This window comes from Hirundo rustica, chromosome 4 (assembly GCF_015227805.2).
Source record: "Hirundo rustica isolate bHirRus1 chromosome 4, bHirRus1.pri.v3, whole genome shotgun sequence".
Classification (NCBI taxonomy): domain Eukaryota; kingdom Metazoa; phylum Chordata; class Aves; order Passeriformes; family Hirundinidae; genus Hirundo; species Hirundo rustica.
Window position 1 is genome coordinate 67,661,370 of NC_053453.1, and position 23,990 is coordinate 67,685,359.

A 23,990-nucleotide genomic window follows, 5' to 3' on the forward strand; every position below is an offset into this window, starting at 1 on the left:
GCCGTGTCACTGCTAAAGTAGCAGCTGCTTTTGGTAGGACAGCTTTCTCATTATCCAACTGAACTTCTAGCTCTGAGCTCCAGTAAATGTAAGAGGTGTAAGGAGGTGGGTACTTTACAAATGCAGTGAAAAGATAGTCTGTTCAAAGAGCAAAATACCTAAATTGAACACATAAGCCATAGGGATCATAGAAATTAATTTGGTTTTTGTTGGGGTTTTTTTCAGAGCATTAAGTTAAACTTGCCATGAAGGACAATTTTTCCAAATCAAACCTGCTTGCTTTAATCCCTTCTTCCTGTTGAGTCCCTGTAGAAACGGGCCCAGAATACCACTCTGGCTTTGTTGTTGCTAGAGAGCTAAAGAGCATAATTTACATTTCTAAATCTGCTAGGAAGGTGTGACAATGGTTTCCATCTAGCAGCTACACTATAAAAAGAGGAGGATGGAGAAGGAGGAAAATGAGGATGCTGGGTTTGATCCCTCTTGGTTTTTTTTATGCATAAGTAAATCCAGCAATCTTATCCATTAATTAGTCCTGACTTATGCTGCTGTAAGTAAAAGTCAGTCAACACATTTGTTCTTTTAGATCCAGGAAAACATAAAATTCAAAAGTCTGTTATGACACCAAGAATAAGCCACTCTCCACCTCTACAGTCTCCATTTTATTGCTGCTGGTTGTGAAGAATCTCTGATCACAAGGATGTAGATGAGGAAAAGGAATGGTTCTCAAATTCTGTTTTGGTTGACTAGATGATTTCAGGGTAAAAAGAACTTTAAATATACTTACAATGTGCACAGCCCATGAACAGACAGATATAGCTTATATTCCTGAGTACAAATAATACCTACAAAATATATTAGGTATGCAACTGAGCCAATCATAGCTTGTGCTCTGTGTTACTTAATTGGTGGGAAAAAAAGAGAAGTTTTTGGAAGAGCTCTTTCGCCACTGTCTTCTGCTTGATCGTATTTAATAGGCTTTTCCATGTGGCTTTCCAAATATTTCTCTGGAATAGCATGCTTCCTTGTGTTCTGCACATCACTTTCTGCTGTGCCTGTGAAGGGAGTCAGTCTGTCAGCCAGTTCACTTCTCACTTTGTCAGCTGCATTTTTCCAGAGATTCTCTGCAACAACAAATCATTAAAATGAGAGGGTTAAGGCTGCAGCCTCTTTAACAGCAGAATGAAACACGGGATTGACACAGACTCCCAGCAAATCAGGTGGAAGTTTCCTCCGGGGATCTTACACTCCTCACTGCTGCATTCTTTTGCTCTGAAAGTGACATGCACTGTGTTGTGGTGTCAGCAGGGAAAAGAGCTTTGCTCTCAGCAGGGAAAAGAGCTTTGCATGTGAATCCTCAGCACTTCCAGTCTCCTTGCAGGCAGCTGAACTGAAACATAAGGCATGCAGTTCTACACAGGTGAGGGATGCTGCCTTTACCCATTCCATTTCAGTCATCATCCATTATCTCCGCACTTTCACCTCCCCTTACTCCAGGCAGATGACGCTAAACACAAAGCAACACCAAACACTGATAAATGCGCTTAGTTCTGAGTGGAACATGCTTACGGATCGTCTCTCTTCTGCTTTCCAGTGCTGAGAATGAGCCATCACTCATCTTCCTCGGAGCCGGGCTTTTCCGGAATATTTTTGGCTCCTGGATCCACGCGTGTTTCATCGCTTCATCAGGAGTCATGCGCAGGGAAGGCTCCCACCTTAAATCCACGGGAGACAAATCATTATTCAACTTGTTCCTAGCTCAAAATTAGTACAAAGCAAAAGAGTCAGCCTTGTCTTTTGGAAGCTGGATCGTGAGAATTCTTTTTTTTTTTTTTTTTTTTTGAAACAAAATAATTTTATCTTTTTATCCCAAAACCATGGAAAAATCTTATGTGATCTTCTCCATCCTTCAAAACCTATTTACGTCAGCACTGTGCTGATCAAACCCTCTGCAGCATCAAACCATTTTTAATATGCAGTTCATGGTTCTACTAGGGTAGGGATCCAAAATTCCTTGTTTAAGGCTTGGTTTTTTTGCTCCACTGAAATTATTTCCTGAAAATTCTGATTCAACCAGCAAACCAAAATGAATCAATGATTCACACAGACTTGGCAAACAGAGAACACTGAAAGCAACCTTCTTGTGAAAGAGAGTGGGATGATTTTTTTCTTCCCTCCCCATGTAACCACAAGTTAGCAGTTTCTTTAGAATTTCTTTAGGAAAGTGCTGCTGAACTGCTAGAAAGAAATTGGAAGTCGCTGCTAAAGAAGACATAGTAAACTGTCAATAATAATAGTTATACAAATTATGCCATGTGGAAAACAAAACAAAAACCCAACCAAAAAAAAAGCCAACAAAAAACACAAATACAACTGAGACAAAGATTTTAAAGGTGTGAAAGAATGAAAGCAAAGTCAAAACTAGCTTGTTGCATAGAGTATGAACTCACATTAAGCATCCTTTCAAAAAGTCCAAGAAACCAGCATCATGGGTGTTCAGCACTGTGCTTAGATCCTTGGAGTCTGGGCATCTCTTTTTCCCCTTGCTGTTAGTTATGGATTTAGGAAAACCCTTGGAATCTTTAAAAAAAAAAAAAAAAAAAAAAAAAAAAAAAAAGACATCCTCAAAAAAATTACATTAAAGCCCTTCACTAAATACTTTAAAAAGTTGCATAAACAGTATCCATGTCCATCCCACTAACTCCAGTTTTGCCCTGTTGTATTAATAATCTGCCAGAATTGTGGCAAGCAGGAATGGTTACATCCTAGAGACCACATCCTACACTTTGTTGGTTTGTTTGCTTTAAGCAATTTCCAAACCCAAATTATACACAGAGAAATGAACAATGTAAAAATTAGTTCCCAGAGCCCACTGCATTCCTTTCAGCAACAGTAATTTTAATGAGCAACTTCTCATGTTAATGCCAACTATCACTTTGGCAATTAGAGGCCCATAAAACATGAAGAGCAGAGCTTCAGGTTCGTTTATATGCCTCATTTTATCCTTTCGCTTTTTTTTCATACTTCTTCCTGGAAGTATTTTTATCAGCTAGGAATTAGCTAAAGATCTCTGACCCTATTCTCTACCAGTGCTATTAATTAGTGATTTCCAGGGAGGGATCCAGCAAGGACAAATAATCAGAAGAAATTACCAAAGAATGTTCTCCTCCTTGACGCAGCCTGGATAAAATCAGCTGGTGGAAGACCCAATACCTTCGTAGAAAATTAATTCATAGAGTTACTCCTCATTTCATAAAGATACACAACAACCATCAGGTGAGATGTGGCATTTTGCCCTCCTTATGAAAAGAAGCCGATTGTAGCAATTTACGGAGAAATATCTGCAAAATATTTCCTCTTGTTGTGGAGGGAATTAAGGGATTCCTTAGTGCTGCCCGTACATGCCTTTGTATCAAAAATAGCACGGCCAGCAGAACCAGGGCAGGGACTGTCCCTCTTTCCATGGCACTGACGAGGCCACAGCTCAAATCCTGTGTCCAAGCAGAACCAGGGCAGGGACTGTCCCTCTTTCCATGGCACTGGCGAGGCCACAGCTCAGATCCTGTGTCCAGGCAGAACCAGGGCAGGGACTGTCCCTCTTTCCATGGCACTGGTGAGGCCACAGCTCAGATCCTGTGTCCAGGCAGAACCAGGGCAGGGACTGTCCCTCTCTCCGTGGCACTGGTGAGGCCACAGCTCAGATCCTGTGTCCAGGCAGAACCAGGGCAGGGACTGTCCCTCTTTCCATGGCACTGGCGAGGCCACAGCTCAGATCCTGTGTCCAGCTCTGTGCCTGTCCCTTCAGGAAGGACACTGAGGGGCTGGAGCATGTCCAGCGAAGGGGATGGAGCTGGGCAAGGGGCTGGAGCACAAGTCTGATGAGGGGAAGCTGAGGGAGTTGGGGGGACTCAGCCTGGAGGAAAAGAGGCTCGGGGGAGCCCTTCTGGCTCAAAGAGCCGTCTGGCTGCATTAAACCTCCCTCAAAGGCCAGGCCGTAGCCGATCATTTCATTATTGCTCGAGGTTTCTCTTTGTTCGCGGTGGTGCGGTTTATCAAATGGGTATGCAGAGCAATCCCAGAAGTTACCTCCATGATGCAGGCAAGCTGGTCAGACTCATTTTCCCCTGGGAATAGCGGGTAGCCTGTGTAAAGCTCCGCTATGATACAGCCTAAGCTCCACATATCAACAGCCATAGCGTAAGGATGACCGAGGATCACCTCAGGGGAGCGATAAAAGCGGCTCTGAACATAGGTGTACACTGGATGAAAAATTAGACAAGAAGCAAAATATCACACTTGGGACTGAAATGTCACTTGCAGATTTCACAGAAAAGTGGCATATGTTCAGGAATCATAAATCTGTCTAGCCACAGATTGCTCATATAGGCTCCGGAAACGTTTTCTAATCCCATCCTAAAAGTAATGGGTGATACACTTTCCACTGTTCTATACAGAAATTGTTCTACTAATGCTGTGATTCAATTTATCCATGCTCATTTTCCTGTTTGAAGGTGTTCCATTTGCATCAATCAACAGTTCCTAAATTAAAATCGCCGTTTCCATTTCCCTCCCGGTAGTATTTATACAAAAAGTATCAATTATAATTTAACCATCTCACAAGAGAAAGGCTCTCTGGACCCGACAAACTTCTTGGTAAGTGAAATATTTGGATTATCCTCCTAAGTTTGTTCCAGCTAACCACTCCTGAAAGTGCAGTTGTGATTTCAGCAGGAGTAGAGGAGCTGATCGGGCTTGGGACAAAGAAAAAGAACAGTAATATCTTACTTGTCTCTACCAGTATTTGCTCCACCACCAGCAGCTGAACAATTCACCAGGTTCTAGTTAAGGGCATAGGTCACTATATTAGCCCAATTCAAGAAATAGCTTTTCCACATTATTTAAAATTAAGAAAGCTTATTAAAAAAATTACATCAACTTGACTTTTCTGCAAACCTCTTTGGTCTTCATAGCAGCTTGATCCAAAATCAATAACTTTGACTGAACCTTGGCCATTGTGGTATAATAGTATGTTCTCCTAAAAAGAAAAAAAAATCAAAGGGAAAAGCGGGGTTTAGCACCATATTAAGTTAGTGAACACTTGGGAAAATTAGAACGCAAATCACATTTACACTTCTCTGCACAATGAGAGCTCCAAAATTCAACCTCCTTTGGAACGCATTTGCTAACACGAGGAGGCAGCCAATAACGTGCAATTGTGCAAAGCAGAGGGGGGATTTGGAAAGGTACCCAGGTGAGCCACAAAGGGCACCAGCGAGCTCCCCAAAACTCAGGGTTGCTTATCTAGTAAAAGCCAAACTGCACCTGGCTTTGCGCTGTGCTGAATTAACCAGAACCATCCTTCTGTAAGCACAGAAAGCCCCTGGCCCGTGAAGGAGCCACACTCCACCGCTCTTCCCTGCACTGCTTGCTCCAGACTCTGTGTCAGCTCACCCCTCCCCACCTGTGTGATGCACAGGTCTCGTGAGAGGGGTAAATGGACAAGGCAGGGTGCTGTGGATTCTTAGAGGGGTGCAGGTGGGTACAGCGCTGGATTCCTGCAATCCCAGCTGGAGAAGCAATCCTTAAACAGGCAGCTCAGGGATATGTGCCCTGATGAGCAAACACAGCCTTCAGCTCTCTTCTGCAGAGCTGAGTTTTAGCCTCCTTAAAAGTCTGTCTAAATGAAGGATTTCCTTCTCCACTCCTCAGCAGACTGATGCTTACCTCTACCAACCAGTTTTACAGTGATTATATGCCAGGGCTTTGAATGACTGAACACTTCCCAGGTGGATGCCAAATAATGACGAAGTGGTTTCCTGGGTAATTAGCTCAAGGAAATGCTTCACGTGCCAGGAAAGAGAAGCTGCTACTGGTGAAAGTCAAGGCAAGGACTGACTTCCACATTCCAGCTGCTCTTGGTTCTGGTAAGGGAGGCAGCGTCCCCTCTCTGCAGCTCAGAACCTGTTTGTGCTCATGGTAGGAGACTCTGTCTCTAATTCTGAACCCCTCACAATGCAACAGAGCTGATCAAAGCTGGAAAGCCAGGACTGACTGGAAAACCAGTTTTTGGAGGCAGTGATTACCTAGCATAAAGGCCAGAGAAACTCCATATTCCACCTTACGCGGAGAAATATCATAGGAGGCAGATGGGATAACAGATGTGAGTTTCAGGCAACATAAATTCATGAAACTGTACAATCGTTGAATGAGAACAAAATTGTCTTTTAAGTTAACTCACTGCATTTTCACTAATGTGTTGCTCTATTTAAATACAGACTAGACTAATTGATGCTGCCGACGTCATTCCTTGTCAGTGGCTGCCTGGAAACAGATTTCCCATTGGGCTAATTGTTTGTGATTCAGGTATTTGGGTTATCGTGCAGGCATCTCCTCTCACTACAAATTGGTCTGGCAAAGATGTTGGCAAGACAACAGGTACAGACAGTATGTGACTTCTCAGAATTCTAAATCAAGATACGTCTAGCAAAGTGAGAACGGAGTTTTACCCTCAGCATTTTTACCTGAGGACTTGCTTATTTCTTTATTGGCTCATTTGCCTTTTTAAAAGGAAATCAAGAGAATCTTTCACCTGAAGTGAAAATATAATTCAAATCCTTCAGAAATCTCAGAATATTGCAAAAATTTAAATTTGGGGCTTAAGGAGAAGGGAAATGTTTCACCTAGCATGAATGCTTAGCAGATACAGTAGAGGGAATTGGATGACAGACGTTCCTCCAGAAACAGGTGAACACCCTAAATACTGTTCCACAGAATTCCTTTGACATTTACTAGCCTACGTAATTGTTATAGTTATGCCTAAGAAATTAAATAGACTTAACAGGATAACCTGAAACAGGCTGCCATGTGAATATTCCTTGAATTACAATGGCCCTCATCTTGAAATACTTGATAATTTTACAAGTACTTCTCTTTTTCTCTGAGCAAAAAGTCATTACCTAAATTTGATTCACATTTGCATACGTTTTGGCAAGGAAATAATCTCATTTAATGCTTTGGTGAATGAACTGAATCAACGGTAATAATCAGTTGACTGTAGCATGAACATAATCCGAAATAAATTACAGCTTCTGTACAAACATCATAGTGGGTTTTAGGGTTTCTCCTGACAGTTCCTCTCAATCAGTAAAGAACAGGATAAGCTCATTTGCTCTGTACAGAATACCAGGTGATGAAATGATTGTACTTACAGGCTTCAGATCACAGTGAATGATTCTTTCCTGGTAGAGCACTTGTAAGCACCTCAGCACACACCGAGTGAAGTGGCGAATCAAAGACAGGCTGAAGCCTTGGAAATTGTTCTTTTTGATCAGCTCATACAAATTGATTCTGTGGGGGAGGAAGAAGCAGCCGACAGAGAGCAGATAAGAGATTGGGGCATTTAGTTTTAAAGGCGCGATTAGTTTCCAGTGAATTAAGAGCTTGTCTTCCCACATGGAGGACTCATGCAGAGGAAAATGACAGCTATTTTCCTCCCTGACAATGCTGCTCTGCATGTGATATTCACAGACACCTCCCAGATCTAAAGCAGATGTAAAATCAGTGAACTTGCCTGCTAAGCTCTCTGCTGTTAAGCAGCTGTGCTGATTCTCACCAAGAACAATAATCATTGAGGAACTGAAATAAATTTCCTTCTGTCTCCTGCTGTCATTTCCTTTGCTTTGGCATCTTGAGTAAATAAGTTCTGTCTAAAGGTTTTTAACCAGCAGTAAATATTTCTAGATAACCCCCCCCCCCCCATCAATTCAGGTCTCATTTGGTTTTTATATCCCTCCTGTGACCATCACATCTTAGCTCCTTCCAGTAGCCTGGAGAAAAGGCAGCTCTGGAAGATCTCACTGCAGCTTTCCAGTGCCTTAAGGGGTTTACAAAAAGCAGAGAAAGACATTTTTGATAGTGATAGGACAAGGGGCAATTATTTCAAACTGAAAAAGGAGTAGGTTTCGATTGGATATTAGGAATAAATTCTTCCCTGTGAGAGGTGTCCTCAGCACTAGCACACATCTGCAAGGACACGACCAGCTGGAGCTTTCTGCCTTCCCCACTGGAGTGTCCACTGGTGGCAGGCACAGCCCATTCCTTTGGAATTAAAGTTGCCAAGACTTAATGGGAAAGATCACAAATCAAAAGCTCTTCACGATATTTTAAAGGCAACGAAAAATTTACCAGACAAACATTTTTCTATGACAACCAGTCTTCAAATCCTCTGTAAAGAACTAAAGATAGTGGCTATCCCAATTCCCTGCGTGTTTCCATAGCAGCTTGCAGAAAAGACTGATCTGTGTCTTCCCTGGAGAGGAGTCACCTCTTACCCTGTGTGCCTGTAAGTGACAGACTCACATGCAGCAACACAAGGGATTTAGGCTTCTTTGGGATCAAGCTGTCCATATGAGACTGAATCTTCAGCAGGGGCTGTAGCACAGGCAGCACCAGGGGTTTTTCTCTAAGGGCTGGGGAAGTGTGGGATAATTCCAGTTTAACTCCATTTTGATTCTCTGATTACAAGAAGGCTGATGAATAAAATGATCTGACTTCACCAAAATTCCTCTGGAATTCCTCCTAAGATGCCCTGAAGCAAAGATTCATAAAAAGCAAGACGCAGACTTATTTTTAAATGATTTGTTATTATTCATATTTATATACCCTGAAGTTTACCAGTCCTGAATTTACTCTTTTCCTCACAGGTCTTTCGGGGAAGAAGACTTCAATACCCAGCACAGAAAATAAGGGTTGGATCATGTCATTGCCCGTGTGAAGTCTGAACGTGGCCTTTTTCAGTTCACCTTGGGTGATCAAAGGCTCAGTTATGCAGTCTGTATTTAGACAGTGTTCCTTTCTAGCTGCCAATTCTTCTGAAGAAGACATAAAAATTAAATCTTGTAAGGCACAAAATCTGCAGTTCTCCCCAAGGTGCGTGCAAAGAAAAAGGTACTTTACCCCAGCAGTTCAAAGGCGATACAGAAGTGATTGCGAAAGTAGAAGTATTCCTTCATGTGGATAATATTGTGAGTATCATCTTTGTCTTTCTTCAGCAGAGCATCAAGGATCTTCACTTCTACCAAAGCCTGGCTGTGAAATCTGAAAGATCACATGACACGGGAACGGTGACATCAGCTCTGGGCAGCATTTGTATTTCTGCAAATGCTACAAGCACCACAAGCTTATGGTAAAGTTCATCAGGTGGGACAGTTATTAAAATGTTTCATTCAACCCTGTTAACTACTGTAATTTTGATTTCTTATGGTTGATTCCTAGTCTAAATACACTGGCCTTACATAACACTTCAGGGTACCTAATTTGATTTGTCTGAAAAAAGCTTTAAACGAAAAGGTTTCCAACGAGCATCCAGACTAAAATCCTGGTGCTCTCAAGTCTATAGGAGCGCTTCACTTTCCCTGAATAAGGCCATGTTTCACACCTACCACAGTCAGTGGGTTTTGACAAGCAGCTTTACACGTAGCGCTCACTGAGGGGGAAAACGGAACAGCTGAACATCTGTTTCACTGACTCTGCTTCAAACTCACAAATTTGTAACCAGACACTTAACAGGAACAGGTTGCTTGGGACCACAATGTAGAATTTTTCATGTTCAAGCAAGTGATGGGTGCCTTCCAGCATATTCCTGTGCTTTTGGAGTTTTGTGGGGATGCTCCCCGCTCTCAGTCCTGCACGGCTGGTCACCTGGCTTGTGTATTCACAGTGCAGCAGACAGAGAGACCTCCTTGTGAACCTGGAGAAACTGGGCTTGCTTTCCTAGGCTCTCTCTCCTCTGGGTCCAGGCCAGTTCCTGACATCCTCTTCCCTCAGTGTGCCCTCACTGCGTTTCATGACTGTACAGGAGGTTTGATTTTGATTTGTTGGCGTATATAGATGTTCTGTTTAACAGGGGTGACTGTACTGGTTTAAAGTCAGCAGATAACTCACCTTTTCTTATTCCTTATTATTTTCAATGCCACTAACTCATTGGTTTTGTGATCCAGGCATTTGGCCACCTGCCCAAACGACCCTTTCCCAATGACCTCCAAGACTTCGTAGCGGTAGGCAATGTGGTCGTGTAAAACCTTCGAAAGAACACAAAGAGTTCAGATTCAAAGAGCACAACAAAGACCAGGCTTCCAAGTAGCTCAGGTGTGTGTGTGTGAGTCTGCTGTCCATGACAGATGGTGGGTTAGCCGCAGGTGAAGTCTACATCAAATAAGGGTAACAAGGAAAATCCCGAGTGATGATTCCATAGCCCACCGACCTTGCATCAACCCTGCACGACATGCAAAGCAAATTCTCCCCTGAGCTTTAAAAGGCATTTTTTCACTATGTGAATATTTATCTTCTAGAAACAACATTTATCTCGCAGACAAGAACACTTAAGAGTTTGGCATAAAATCACTACAGACTTACTGAGCTCAAAACGAATACCATAGTTTTTCCACTTACCTTTAAGTAGGAACCATGCTCATCATCATAACAATTATTATTCTGGGTTTCAGGCAAACCTTCAATCTTTTTAGCTTCCAGGCCAAGAAACCAGAGCTCTGTATAATTGAAAATTTCTTTTTGCTCATAGACCGTTAACTGGTTTCTAAAATTTTTCAAGGCTTCTAAATCAGAAAACAAGAACGTAAAACCAAAAATCAATAAAATGTCAGAAACCTGATGGCAAAGTGCTTTTACAATGGAACATTTCGCCGTAGAGCGCGCCCACATCTTTGAGCAGGATGCTGAGAAAAGTTGCTAGAATTCCCTTCCAACTAAGATTTCTCTGCTTCTACAGTTTGGTACAATTTCTATTTTGTTTTTCTGTCTTGCAGTATTAAGTTCAATAAAGCATTCGTGATCTGTCAGCAAGACTTTTAAGAGAGTTTAGGTAAAAATTATTTAATTGTGAGGGAAGTTATGTAAATAGATGGTTTTGAAAATCCCATCTGTTGTCTATCTGCTCCCTCAGGCTCCATAACTTACATGAAAAGTTACATTTTACTGGTTTGATTGCCGTATTTATAAATTGTCAGTAATGTCTAGTTAACCAAAGCTTTCAAGCACTTGCTTTTCTGATAAAAATCATCAAGCTCAGATGCCTGAGGTTAGGAATTAAATGGAGCCCAAATCTGCTTTTCTCCTAGTTCTGATTCTTCCTGCACAGAATTTCAGCTGCCCTAACACCTCCACTCCCATCATTTAAATGTGGATATATATTCAGACAGGAGCATTTTAAATCAATGTGTTGCATGTATGTGTGGGTGTTTTGTTAAACAGTGGCAGATCTTCATCCAGCAATGCAGGGATGCTAAATCATTCCAAAGCAAAAGGCCATTACTTTTTTTTTTTTTTTTTTTTTTTTTTCCCCCTAGACTCCTTCTAGAAATAGATTAACTGTCAGAAACTTTCTGGATCCGAGAACTCCCAAAATGCAATTTAGCTCACATCAATAAAATGGGACACAGCCACAAGAAAGTGGGAAAGGATTTTATCCCTCTAATGGACTATTGCTGTCACCTACCCTGCCTAAGTCTTAGACAAATATACATTCCTTTTTATACTGCACGTTTCTCTTCTGTATTTGTGTCAGTCAAATCACTCTCCTCTTAGGTACCTCCCCAAGCTGGATAATTAGAAATCATTGAGTCTCATCCATATTGCTGTGCTGTAAATTGTTAAATATTTCAGCAGCCATTTAGCATGGCACCTCTGGTCCCTGGGAGTCCTGACTGCACACACTCCTCATCTGTGCAGGCAGCCTGTCACTCCAGTCCTTTCAGTTTATCCAGGGATATTCTACCTGAAGCTGTCATAGGCAGCTTGACCCCAATGCTGGTGCTCTCCAGTTCAGATGGTTTTGTATGGACTCTGGGGTCACTCTCAGGAAGACTGTCTGGAAGGTTAAACTGGGGAAAATTGCCTTGAGTTCCATTTTCCTGTCAAGCACAAAAAAAATTTAAAAATTAAAAACTGCTATATTCACAGAGACAAAGCCACAATATATTTATTTTGGATTAGTTGAGTAATCTCGACGTCAATTTTGTGCTGAGACAGAGCAAGCAAGCTTGGGTGCTAAGAACACCCTGCTTATTCAGAGCAAATTCTGTCAGAAGCACTAAAGGCTGCTGGACCATGGAAAGATAAATCTCTATAAATGAAAGAAGTTCATCTTCCAGATTCATTCAGTATAGGGACTCTCTAGCAATGCCATCTATACCAATGCTGGTCGGCCTTGGAGGGCTGTGGAACAATTCCTCTCGGAAACCACGCCAAACCAATGAAAGACAGGAAGTTGATTGGAAATAACCAGCACAGATATGTCAAAAAACGGTGTCTGAACAACTTGGCTTCTCTGATGAAGTGATTGGCTTGGCCAGTGGGAGAAAAGCAGTGAGCATCTTGGACTTTGCCTTGAGCAGGGCCTGTGACACTGGAGCCCAGTGAGCAGGAGATGAACTGGATAAATGGATCATAATGTGAGCAGCCTGCTCCAAGTTTGCTCTGCTTGTAGTGGAGAGGCTGGGCCAGATGTCCTTCAGAAGTGTCTTCCAACCTAAACAATTCCTTTATCTATTTATTTCTCATCCCTTGAAAAAGTCCTCCTAGAAGTGGGGCTGGATGGAGACTAAAGAAGCTCAGTGTCTGTCTGTGTCAGAAGGGTACCAAAGCCGTATTCAGAAACCAGCACACGGTTGCCAAGACAAGGAGAACCCAGGTGATGGGATATGGACTAACAAGCGGGCGAAATAAAAATGTGTGTAAGTAAAAATGGGGTCTTTTCAAAATAAAGCATCTTCCCATACTTGTCTCTAATTCTGACACTTTTTCTCTCTTCCCCCGCACTCGCACACTTGTGACAATTTGCCAGTGACACTCTCCCAGCGGTGCTTACAGAGAGGCTGGTTCAGCAGGCAAATGAGCTGGCCAGGAGCTTTATAACTCACCTGAAGAGAGGGGAGGACACTCTGCAAGCTCTTATTTGCTGTTTGAGGCAGGCTGCTCTCAAAGGGGGCAGGGTTTGCAGCGTCTGCAGCCAGACCATGCTTCACTTGACCTTCCAGATGTGGGAGGGAAAGGACACCACGACTGACTCTCTAAATAGAAAGCACAAGGCAACGTCACATAACGACCCAGTAAGCAGTTCTGTGCCACACCTACGAACACGAGAGGGATTTAAATTCTTGGCAAATGTGTGTGGTTCGCTTCTGACACCTAAAGGCAAAGGGGAAATGATCTGATGCTAAGGCAGCTCCAGCTGTACTAACGAGCAGCAGGAGGTTGTCTGGGCAATCCGGCACAATTTAGGGAATAATATTCCTCACAGAGGAACCCTCCCATCCAGCAGCAACTGCTTCAGCTGCAAAGGGTGGTTGGGTTTGGAAGCCCAGCTGCTGTTCCAGGCAGGAGGACTCCGGCGAGTGGGGAAAATAAAGCCCACACAGGGTAATAAGTAGGCATGAAGTGTCAATGGCAGAAAATATCATTAACTATTCCCAGTGGCAGAAGAGAAACTGGGACTGGAGTGCTGCCAAACACCAGGGGTGGAAACAGTGGGAAGTCTTTCCTGCGATGGCTTATCCATATTTCCTTCCCCCTCATTTCCTGTGGAGCTCAGTTTGACTGGGCCCTTTTGTTGCACTCCTTATTAGTGAGGAAAAGGCAAGCTCTCAGCAAACTTTGCTTAAAACAAATGCTTATGCTCACTTAAATAATCCAGGATTTCCCCCATTTCCCCCGGACTTCTCCCATTTATTATTTGCAAAACACTTCTATATCATTTGTTAATTACAGTCAGTCATTTAAGGGCACAGTTTAATGCATGTCCTGCATGTCTTTTATCAATGTCTTGAATATGTCAAGTCAGAGAAGTCACACTCTTAGCAGCAAAGAAAACTCTTTCAGGTAGGCTATTTCTTTGGTAAATAATAAAAAAATATTTGAAATAGATCTGAAATAGATCAACTGCGCACTGTGAAATGCAGAATAAAGTCCAGAGAGCTAAAGCTACAACCCATGTAAAAACTGGATTTTTTCTCCTCGGGGAAGCACAGAAACATATTTGGCAAGCTTTTCACAATAAAGGTGAGGTTTGATATTTTCTCAAAAAGCAAAGCAGCAATGCTCGCAAGCCAATCAGCTTCAATGAGTAAGTTTTCCATTCCAATGCTGTGGAATAGCCTTTAAAAACTTAGAACTGGAATTCCAGTAGACTTTTCCTGAAAGCTACAAGAAAACAAAGTGATTTAGCAGAAGAAATGCCTCAGATGCTACTGAACACAGCAAAACCAAAATACTTGCAGGCATTTGGGACAGTCATACAGCCACAAGGGAAATGGAAGAGGACAGGGAATGGAGAACTTGATTATGCCCATATTCATTTATTATAAGAAATCAGTTAAAAAACACGCATTGAGGTATTTTTGAAGTCAGCTGAAGAGCCACGTACCTGATGGAAGACTCTGTTAGAGCCCAGATGATCCCTCTCTTGAACAGTCAGCTGAGACTGAGAAAAAGCATCCACATGGGAAGACTGCAAACATGAAGCGAGGCTTTAATGAAAATTATTCTGGAGGAAAAAATTATGGAATTCCTGCGTGGTTTCTGTGTTTCTCTCCTTTGTGCAATGCCTGTGCCAACACAAGGTGTAAGAGGGGGCCACAAAAGCTGCTGAAAACGTGTTTCACTCTAGCAATACCTCTAGCAATTTCACTCTCTCAGCTGAGCAGCTGTTTTGTGGGCTGGGGCAGAGACAGTTTATTTTGTTATTATGCCTCTCAGATGCTTGGTGTGCCCCTGTGCTCAGCCAAGGGGAAGGGGGCCCTCTGCCATCCCAAAATAGGTACTTGGGAGCCGGCAGTGGGTCTCCTTGGAAGGACAACTTTGCACTGCCTCACGTGAGCCCGTACATTGCTAAAAGCACCATTAAGCTGATTCAACTTGTGCTACAGATTTTAGAAAAACAAAATCAGGGTTTAAGCTTACTGAAATATAGGAAAAAAAAAACCCCATTGCCTCCAATGGACAGATAGTATTAGCAATAAATAGAAAAAAAAAAAAAAAACCATGGGGAAAGTGCTAAGCAGCTCACCATTTTAAAGAGTTTGCTGGTGCTTTCAGCAGATTTTTAATAAACATGCTAAGTAGCATTGTACATTTCTGCCCAATAATGAACTGCAATGAAATGAAGAAATCCTTAGGATAATTTAGACCATGAAAACTCTGTGGCTGAAGATTAGCTCTGCTTTGTAGGTTGGAGTGAACTCCACTGGGTTTGGTCAAAAGGGCTCCTGAAAGAGTGTGTCTGAGCCCAGAAGAAACAGGGACAACTCAGATTAAATGCTGCACCTGTGCCAATGCTCTGCAGATATCCATATATAGTCATAGATACAGACATAGAGAAATATAATATATATAAGCTGTAGTGGGTGAGGGATGCTTGCATACAAACTGATCCACACACACACACTATGACCTTGATAAAGGCAGGGCACATTAGCACGGCTACAAACAGGGAGATCAAACTGAACATACCTTGACAATGACTCTGGCACATCCTGCCTTGCACAGAATCACAGACTGGTCTGGGTTGGAAGGGACCTTAAAAACCAAGCAGTTCCAACCCCTGCCATGGGCAGAGACACCTTCCACCAGACCAGGTTACTTAGACCCCCAGGCTCCAGACGTCCACTGCCTCTCTCAGACAACCTGTGCCAGGGCCTCACCACCCTCACAGGGAAAAATCTCTTCCTCATATCCAATCTAAACCTCCTCTCTGTCAGTGTGAAGCCATTGCCCCTTGTCCTGGCACTCCAGGCCCTTGTCAAGAGTCTCTCTCCATCTTTCCTGTGGGCTCCCTTCAGGCTCTGCAAGGCCACAGTGAGGTCACCCCAAAGCCTTCTCCTCTCCAGGCTGAACCATCCCAATTCCCTCAGCCTTTCCTCCCAGCAGAGCTGCTCCATCCTTCTGATCATCTTGATGGCCTCCTCTCAGCTGACTCCAGAGGCTGTGGCATATCCATCCTTGCATATGCACTTCTACTAGAGACTCTAAAAGATTTTTCCAAACTAAATATGGAGCTAAAACTCTGTATACAGATCTACCTGACTGTATGAAGGAAATGCTGCCTTTTGACTGGTTCAGCTGTCTCCCTATCAGCCAGGAGACACCACTCAAGCTGGAAACTGCCCCTGAGATAACTGCTCTGTGTGTGCTCTCCCTGTTCACAAATGAATAAACAAACCCTTCTGCAAGGGCAGACTTCAGATATAGAACAAACTGAGTTCTAAATCAGATGATTTAGATCTTGAGATGAAGGGTTGAGATGAAGGGTTATGGGTGGCTGTGAAGCACAGGAGAATGGCAGGAAAGGGATAAGTACTAAAACCTTTGCTGGAAATAGTAATTCCCATCTTTGTACTGGAGATCACCCAGACAGGGATAATGGATGATATGCTCTAAATCCAAACTATTCCCAGTGCCAAGACAGCAAATGCCACAGAAGAGGGCCGCTAGATCACTGCAGCCTAAACAGGAATGTCCTGGAGCACGACGCAGTTTCCTCGGAGCACCAAATATCCTCGTATGAATTTCTTTAGATGATGATTCCATGGAAAACAGTGCCAGAGTATTTTTCCAGACAATCTACATACAGTCTTGTCCTGCAATCTACGTATCTTGCATTTCAGGGGACAATCGCATTTGAGGGTGAGTCTGGGATACACATTCAAAACTCTACTAATAATTATATCAGCTCAGCTCTTAGTAAGACTATGAATTTTCACGCATGTTATAATTTTTTTTTCACACTTCATTCATACTTCATTCCCAGCAAGCTATAATTTGCAGTTTCTGGAGCTTATGAAAACACTACATTTCATTTAAAGGTAGTTTCTTAACTGCTTCATGCTTTTCTAGCTACAAGTCAACACAAAGCCAAGATTTTACAGAGAAAAAGCTGTCACTGAAAACCAAAGAAACAATGACTTCACGTACCTGTGCAGACTGCAGAATCCTCACTCCAAAATGGTATTTTATTTCTCAGCAATACTTTTACAAAGCTAGGCAGTTCTGTCTATATTACTAATTTTTTTTTTTTGAAGTAGATTTACCAACAGAGCATGAAAAATTCAAAAAGCGTCTTTAAAACTGAGCAAGAGCTAAGGAAGAAGGTGAGTGGGCTCCAGGTTGTCAGAATTTGGAAGCCATAAATTACCATTCAGTGGGGAAAGATTTACAAGATTTTGAGGTGGACGCTTCTTTACAGTGCAAAAGCAGTCCATGCCTTTTTTTGACCGTGGAAATCTGTGATCCTCTTTGTCTCCCTTTCTCAAAACCAACTTACTAAGGATTTATTGCCCTTTAGGCAATTTATTCAATACAATCAGTAAGTGACCAACCTTCATAAAATTCCCCCAAATGGGTAAATAAACTTTTTATTTGTAGAAAAACTGATCTGTGCTCACACCAGTCCTGCTGGTGGATTGGGGAGCAGGAGAAGTTTTTGGACAATCTACACAGTGGCTTTATTTGATGGCCTTGATCCAGGTTACCCAGCAGAGCTGCTCTAGTAAAACCCTGGAGTTGCCCTATGGGCTCTGCAGCTGAGCTGTTGTGGCTGGGTTCATTCTGGCAGATGCACTCCAAAGAAAAACTGCAGCAACTGTTACTATTCCACTCCATTTCATCCCTGGTCTCCCTGCTCCTGTGGCGCTCAGCCTTGTCCTACAGCTCCAATGCTGCAATCCCAGATTATCATCTCCTGCTATTCAAATCCTGGATCACCTTGCTCATTCCAGTTCCCACCAGAGGAACAGAACAAGGTCCTCATCCACCACCTAGCCCACAGTCACAAAGTTTTCGTTTTACAGCGTTCTGTAAAATCAGACATTGTGACACACTTCTATACTTCTCAAAATATCAGAGTCTCTTTTTTTCAGTATCGTGTTAACCATAGAAACCAGAAATGCATTAAAATTCTGGAAATTTTTAAATACACAACTACATAAAATAAAGACCCCATTGTCTCCCCATTCACATAGGCATTCTCTCCCCTGTTCTCAAAACTGAATGAAGCCCGTAGAATACAGGACAGAATACAACACAGGTGCTAAATCATGCAATATATTAAAAAGCCACAGCAAATACACTCTCTCACTCAGAACACAGTAGGAACACAAACATTTTCCCCACCTTGTCAACTATTTCTGTCAGCATTACTGCAGGAGCTGTTAAGTGCAGGATAAGAGCTGTTTATTCCATTCGGCGAAGGCATTTCAGGAAGCCCACCTTCATCTAGTCAGAGCATAGCAGGAGCAGTTCCATGCACAGTGCCCTGAGCAGAAAAAAAATGGATAATGCTTCTGCTTGGCTTCAGATTTAAATTTTTCTCCCGGAAATATGCCAGTGACTATTAGCTGCTCTAGTATTCTTTTGGTGGCCATCTGTTCCCTTTCTCAGCCTCCTTCTAGCCAAATATAATTTTCCATATTTATCATGGCAAGTCAGTAATAAGAAAGACAAATATAACAGGATTGGCTGTTCTCCTTGTCATCTCAGTCTGTTCTTTCTCACTGAGCTCATGTGCTTGCGAAACCAAAAAAACACTTGAACTTGGATTTTGTCAAAATTTGTCACAGCGACCTTGCTGTACAGTGAGCAAAATCTCTTCAACAAGACTGACAGACTGGAAAATTAAAATTGATTAATTCCTCAAGGGTTGGTTTCTTGTTGGGCACTATATGTCAATTAATGAAGACCAAACTGTGGCACCCTGGTCTCTGGTTCTTGAGGGCATCAGTACAGAGCTGCTCTACCCTGTGAGATAATGAGTCAGTGGATTATTTTGATGTGGATAATGAGACAGAGCTTAGCTGCCCTCCTGTCTTTTCTCTTCCTCCTTTGGATGCTGTGCGTGTGTGATGGGGCACTGATGGAGGTGTCCCTATTCCCCAGCTGTCTTAGGGGAATATCTAAAGCAAAAATACAGTGTGGTCTCCTTCATACAGCCAAAGAATGGTGTGTTCCCTGCTGGTCCAAAATCTGTCAACAACCCAGAATAGTTCTACTTTCACTCAGAAACCAGGGTTTTCAAGGAGGAAAAACATGCTCACCCACTGAAGGCTGCTGCTTTTACAGATGCTGCTGGAATGGTCAAAGGACAAACAGTTATTCCTTTTGCACTCCTGGTGGTCTCTGAAAAGCCTTTCCTGATGTAATTGCTGGGCTGCACCTTCCTAAAAGGCATATTTGCTCCCCCTTCCATCACTCCCACTTTTCCATTCATCCAAGCTTGGCAACCCTCTAAGCAACAAATCCTCCCCAGTATTATAAAACTCATGTGCAAGAGAAACGTCTCATTTTCTTACCGAAAAATCACTCCCATGCCAGCAGGGGAGGAATGCAGATCATAGAAGGGACCTTAAACCATCTCATTCCACCCCCCTGCCATGGGAACATCTTCCACTATCCCAGGTTGCTCCAAGCCTTGTCCAGCCTGGCCTTGGACACTGCCAGGGATGGGGCAACCACAGCGTCTCTGGGCAGCCTGTGCCAGGGCCTCAGCACCCTCACAGCAAAGGATTTTTTCCCCAAAATCCCATCTAAACCCTCAGTGGGAATCCATTCCCCCTTGACCTGTCACTCCAGGCCCTTATCAGTAGTCTGTCTCCATTAGCAGTCCCAGGATAGCCTCCATATCAAAGAGTGAAATACAGATCTGCCCATGTTTCAGTCATCCCCCATTTAGAAGAACATCCTCTACTTTATCTTCATTTCCTTCCTTTGCAATGTTTTTTCTCCTCCTCATTTTACTACATTCTTGTAAACATATTCAAATTTGCTGTGATAAGTCACATAAAGACAGCCTTCAGGATCATTCTTTTGTATTATCTGAAGAGGACCAACTAATTTTTTATGGCATAAGACATTGAATACAGTTTTCTCCTCCATTTCCCAACAATACTCTCAAAGCAAGAGAAACTTGCCAGGATTCTTATTAAGTTTCAGTCATGCCACACTGAAGTAAAAAGCAGTACATAAAAGGTTTCAGCTATAAATTTCAAAGCATTTTTTTTAAGTTTTATGGAAAGATTTATGGTCTTACCAACTCATTTTTAAAAATTACCCACTTCTGAAAAATATTTAATTAAAGGAGGCAAGTGCAATAGCACATAAATTCCTTATGGATGTGATCACTGCCTGTGATCGTTGCACAGACAACATCTTTAACAAATTTGTACGTTTGGCGACATCTCTGGGAAGCAGAATAGTATTAGTGGTAAAGGAAATTAAAGAGCATTCCCTGCAAAGAAAACCCCCTGCATCATGGAGTGGGAAGAGAATTCATTCCATCTCAGCTAAACATTCAAGATAAACAAATTTCTCTGTGGAAGACCCCTGTCCTTTTAATGGCTTGTCTTGAGAAGGAGCCTGTTCCAACAATGTAGATTAGATACCCCAAACTTTTACATCCCTAGAATTAGATTAGATTAATACAGCATTTACTGTTCTACTCCTGCACTTCAGTCTTCCTGATCTGAGTGAGGGCAAAAAGCACAGAGGAACAATGAACTGAGCCCTGTCTCAGTGCTGTGCTTGGGTACTGCCACAGGGAGTGTCCAATGCTGCCACGGAAGGCTGAACCAGGGAAGATAAATACCAAATTCCCAATGTGAGTGGTGTTGACAGAAAACTTTTTAAACCACCCTTGCTCTATTGGCCCTAATAACACATAGGAAGTATGCTTTTTGCCTTTTGCAAAATCAGTGCAAAGGGAATGGGTGATTTAAGGTTTTGCATACATTTACTTGGGCAAAGAACCCACCAGTTGAACCAATCAGTCCAAGTCTGATAGAAATAGGAAAGCCAGTCATGGACTCTGGCTCCTTTAGAATGTTTCTTCCATGGAAGAGTGCAAAAGCTTGGGATATGATAAACTCAGGATTCTAACATTTAAATAAGTTGCTAGTAAATTGGCTCTTTAAAGTTTAGTAACAATTCCTATCACAGTTGAGATCTGTTCCTTCTCCTAGCAAACAAGAAAAGAAAATTACAATGCTGTTTGTTCTAAATGTGCTCAAAAGCCGGATAAGAATCATGAATGCAGTTTTACATAGGGAATTAAGACACTGTGTTGCTAAGGATGTAATCGCTAGAACCTTTTGAGATAATTCCTAACATCTGAGTAAGTGTCCTTGACTGAATTCAAATAGAATTTGGGGACATGGGGATTTTCCAAACAGTTCTTTGACTGTATAAAGCTAAAAGGACCCCAGAAACACCATAATTTCTAGAAAACAGACTGGGCAAAGAAATGACAGCCCAGAAATCAGTGCTCCAACTGATTTTTCTAATGCATCAATCTGTTCTCAGGACTATTCCAAGAACAGAAAATATGGTTATTCCTGGACTCACAAACTGAAGAGGAATCACATGAGAAGCAAGAATTGGACGTGAACCAGACAAGCTGATTTTAAATCAAGCGGGGTGCAGAGATGAAATGTAAATCTAGATATGTTAAAAAGTCACAGGCAAATAAACCCCCCCGAAATCTAACAGGAAAATATATCATAGAATATCCTGAATTGGAAGGTACCCACAAGATCATCCAGCCCAGCTCCTGGCCCAGCACAGGATACCCCAAGAATCCCACCCTGTGCATCCCTGACAGCGTTGTCCAAACTCTTCTGGAGCTGTGGCAGCCTTGGGGCTGTGACCATTCCCTGGGGAGCCTGGGCAGTGCTCAGCACCCTCTGGGGAAGAACTTTTTCCTGATATTCACCCTGACACAGCTCCAGCCGTTCCCTGGGTCCTGTCCCTGGTCACACAGAGCCGAGCTCAGGGCCTGCCCCTCCTCTTCCCCTCGTGAGGAAGCTGCAGAACTGCTGTGAGCTCTGACCTCAGTCTGCTCTCCTCCAGCTGAACAGACCAAGTGCCCTCAGCTGCTCCTTGAGTGGCTTCACCTCCAGGCCCTTCACCATCTCCATGTCCCTCCTCTGGACACTCTCTAACAGCTTTAGATCCTTATATTGTGGCACCCCAAACCACACACGATATTCAAGGTGAGGCTGCCCCAGCCCAGAGCAGCGTGGGACAATCCCCTCACTGGCCCCGGTAAGATCATTATGATGGAAAAGGATTTTTGGCTTGTTTGTCAAGCCCTGAAAGCTTTGCACGAACTTCCCTTCAAGAAAGAGCTCCAACTGCTTCTGCCCATTTGCAGTGAGATGTGGGGAGTGCCTGTGTTATCCCTGTGCTGCCTGCAGTGGAAGATGGAGGCTGGTCCAGGAGAACCAAGGCCTCTCAGAGCGTGTGTAGTTCACAATTATAGTTACTAAATACTTCCCCAAATCCTACTGACATCACACATTCACCTGTGTATTCAGCTATGCTTCCTAAATAATGCCCTCTGAGGAGGGAAACCAGGGAAATCATTTCTCAGCCTCATCACCTCGAAGGGTTACACTCCGTGACATCAGAACCTCAGCAATGAGTGACCATTCACAGTGCTTTTTCTCCAGAAAATCACTTTAAACAGAAGCATCGAATGTCAGTTTTAAACTCAGAAACACACTTTTTTAAAAATAGTGTAGGACATTCGATTTCAGAGTAATGCTCTGTAGAAATACTTAGAGTGAATCGCATCTTTTTTCCCTCTAAAATAAAAAGTAGATCAGCTGGCTACAACATACATATATTTTTAATATACCACAAAGCCTTTCACTTAAACCTAAAGGTCAGTCTGAAATATTTTGCAGACCCCTAGGTACTCTTGAGATTCTAGAAATTAATTATTTGCTTACTATTTATGCAGAAACCTGCTAAGATACCCCTGTAATTTAAAAATGTTAATTTCTTGCCTTCGCAGCAATAGTAATGATAGTGCTTTCATTAAAAATTGCCATCATCAAATCATAGATTCATAGAGCATCCTGAGCTGGAAGGGACCCACAAGGATCACTGAAGCTCTGCACAGGACAGTTTTAAGAATCACACATCTTAATTCCACTTCTCCAAAGAAATTTAAATAATGGTTAATGCAATAAAAATATTATAGGGAATTGATGGCAGATGGTACAACAGACCAAACTATCTTCTTGCTGTTTATTTTCAGTTCCTCGCAACAGGTATGTCACAACCTAACACAAACATTTGTACATCAAACAATAATAATTAAAAAAAAAGCCAACCATTTTTACCTTAGGCTGGACTCTCTTATTTCTTCTCACTTGTAAACAAGAGTTACTGAAGAAGCTGAAATCACAGCAGCTCTCACTGCTCCTTTCTTGCTTTTCCCACAATGACAAAGCTCCGTGTTTTAAATCTGTCTCCATTAAATTGTTCTCTTTGTGATTTAAACCTGACACTGCAGTTAATCTGATCCAACCTGTGCCCCTCTGTGAATAAAAGCTTGGGCTGATTGATGATTTTTAGGGTGAGCTGGTTGCGATCAAGTCCCAGGTTGTTTTACCACGTTCCCTAGCAATGACACAAACCAAATTGAGCTGAACTGGGAAGCTGATGCTCTATGAAATCTTTGAGGACTTTACACCAGCACAACATGTTTGTCAATTAGGCTCAGCAGCATTGCAAACCCATCCCTTGGGGTGCCTCATCTGCTTTGCTTTCCTGCCTTCAGAAAAAATGCAGACACAAATTTTACTAAAGTGAAAGAAGTTTTTAAAAAAAAAAAAAAACAGAGGAGCAATGCCAGCCTTAAAACAATAAAGGCACAGTGGATTTGGAATTTAAAAAAAAAAAAAAAAAAAAGAAAAGAAAAAAGGAATTTTTAAATCACCTTCTCTTTTTTAATCATGGCATCATAGATTGGCCTTGGTTGGAAGGGACCTTAAAAGATCATCTTATTCCACGCCCCTGCCATGGGCAGGGACACCTGCCACTATCCCAGGTTCCTTAGAGCCTCATCCAACCTGGCCTTGGACACTGCCAGGGATGGGGCAACCACAGCTTCTCTGGGAAACCTGTGCCAGGGCCTCACCACC

General features: G+C 42.5%; 1 protein-coding gene across 1 annotated transcript; it reads right to left on the reverse strand.

Moving 5' to 3' along the window:
• Positions 1 to 641: 641 nt before the first annotated feature.
• Positions 642 to 23,269, reverse strand: DYRK4 (dual specificity tyrosine phosphorylation regulated kinase 4). Its single transcript, XM_040062249.2, has 15 exons — positions 23,187 to 23,269; positions 18,181 to 18,322; positions 14,438 to 14,521; positions 12,936 to 13,085; positions 11,792 to 11,927; positions 10,450 to 10,613; positions 9,943 to 10,079; positions 8,956 to 9,096; positions 7,209 to 7,347; positions 4,954 to 5,035; positions 4,087 to 4,259; positions 3,153 to 3,213; positions 2,451 to 2,580; positions 1,570 to 1,715; positions 642 to 1,124 (listed from the first exon to the last, which is right to left on the reverse strand). The coding sequence occupies exons 2-15, from the start codon at positions 18,202 to 18,204 to the stop codon at positions 898 to 900; spliced, it is 1,794 nt and encodes a 597-aa protein (XP_039918183.1). The 5' UTR covers positions 18,205 to 18,322; positions 23,187 to 23,269; the 3' UTR covers positions 642 to 897.
• Positions 23,270 to 23,990: the final 721 nt, after the last annotated feature.

Coding starts and splice junctions, on each gene's coding strand:
- DYRK4 (XM_040062249.2), bottom strand. CDS start 18,204: ATGCTGACAGAAATAGTTGACAAG. Junction 11,928..12,935: donor GTGTCCTCCCCTCTCTTCAG/GTGAGTTATAAA, acceptor TGTGCTTGACAG/GAAAATGGAACTCAAGGCAA. Junction 9,097..9,942: donor ATAATAAGGAATAAGAAAAG/GTGAGTTATCTG, acceptor GTGATCTTTCAG/ATTTCACAGCCAGGCTTTGG.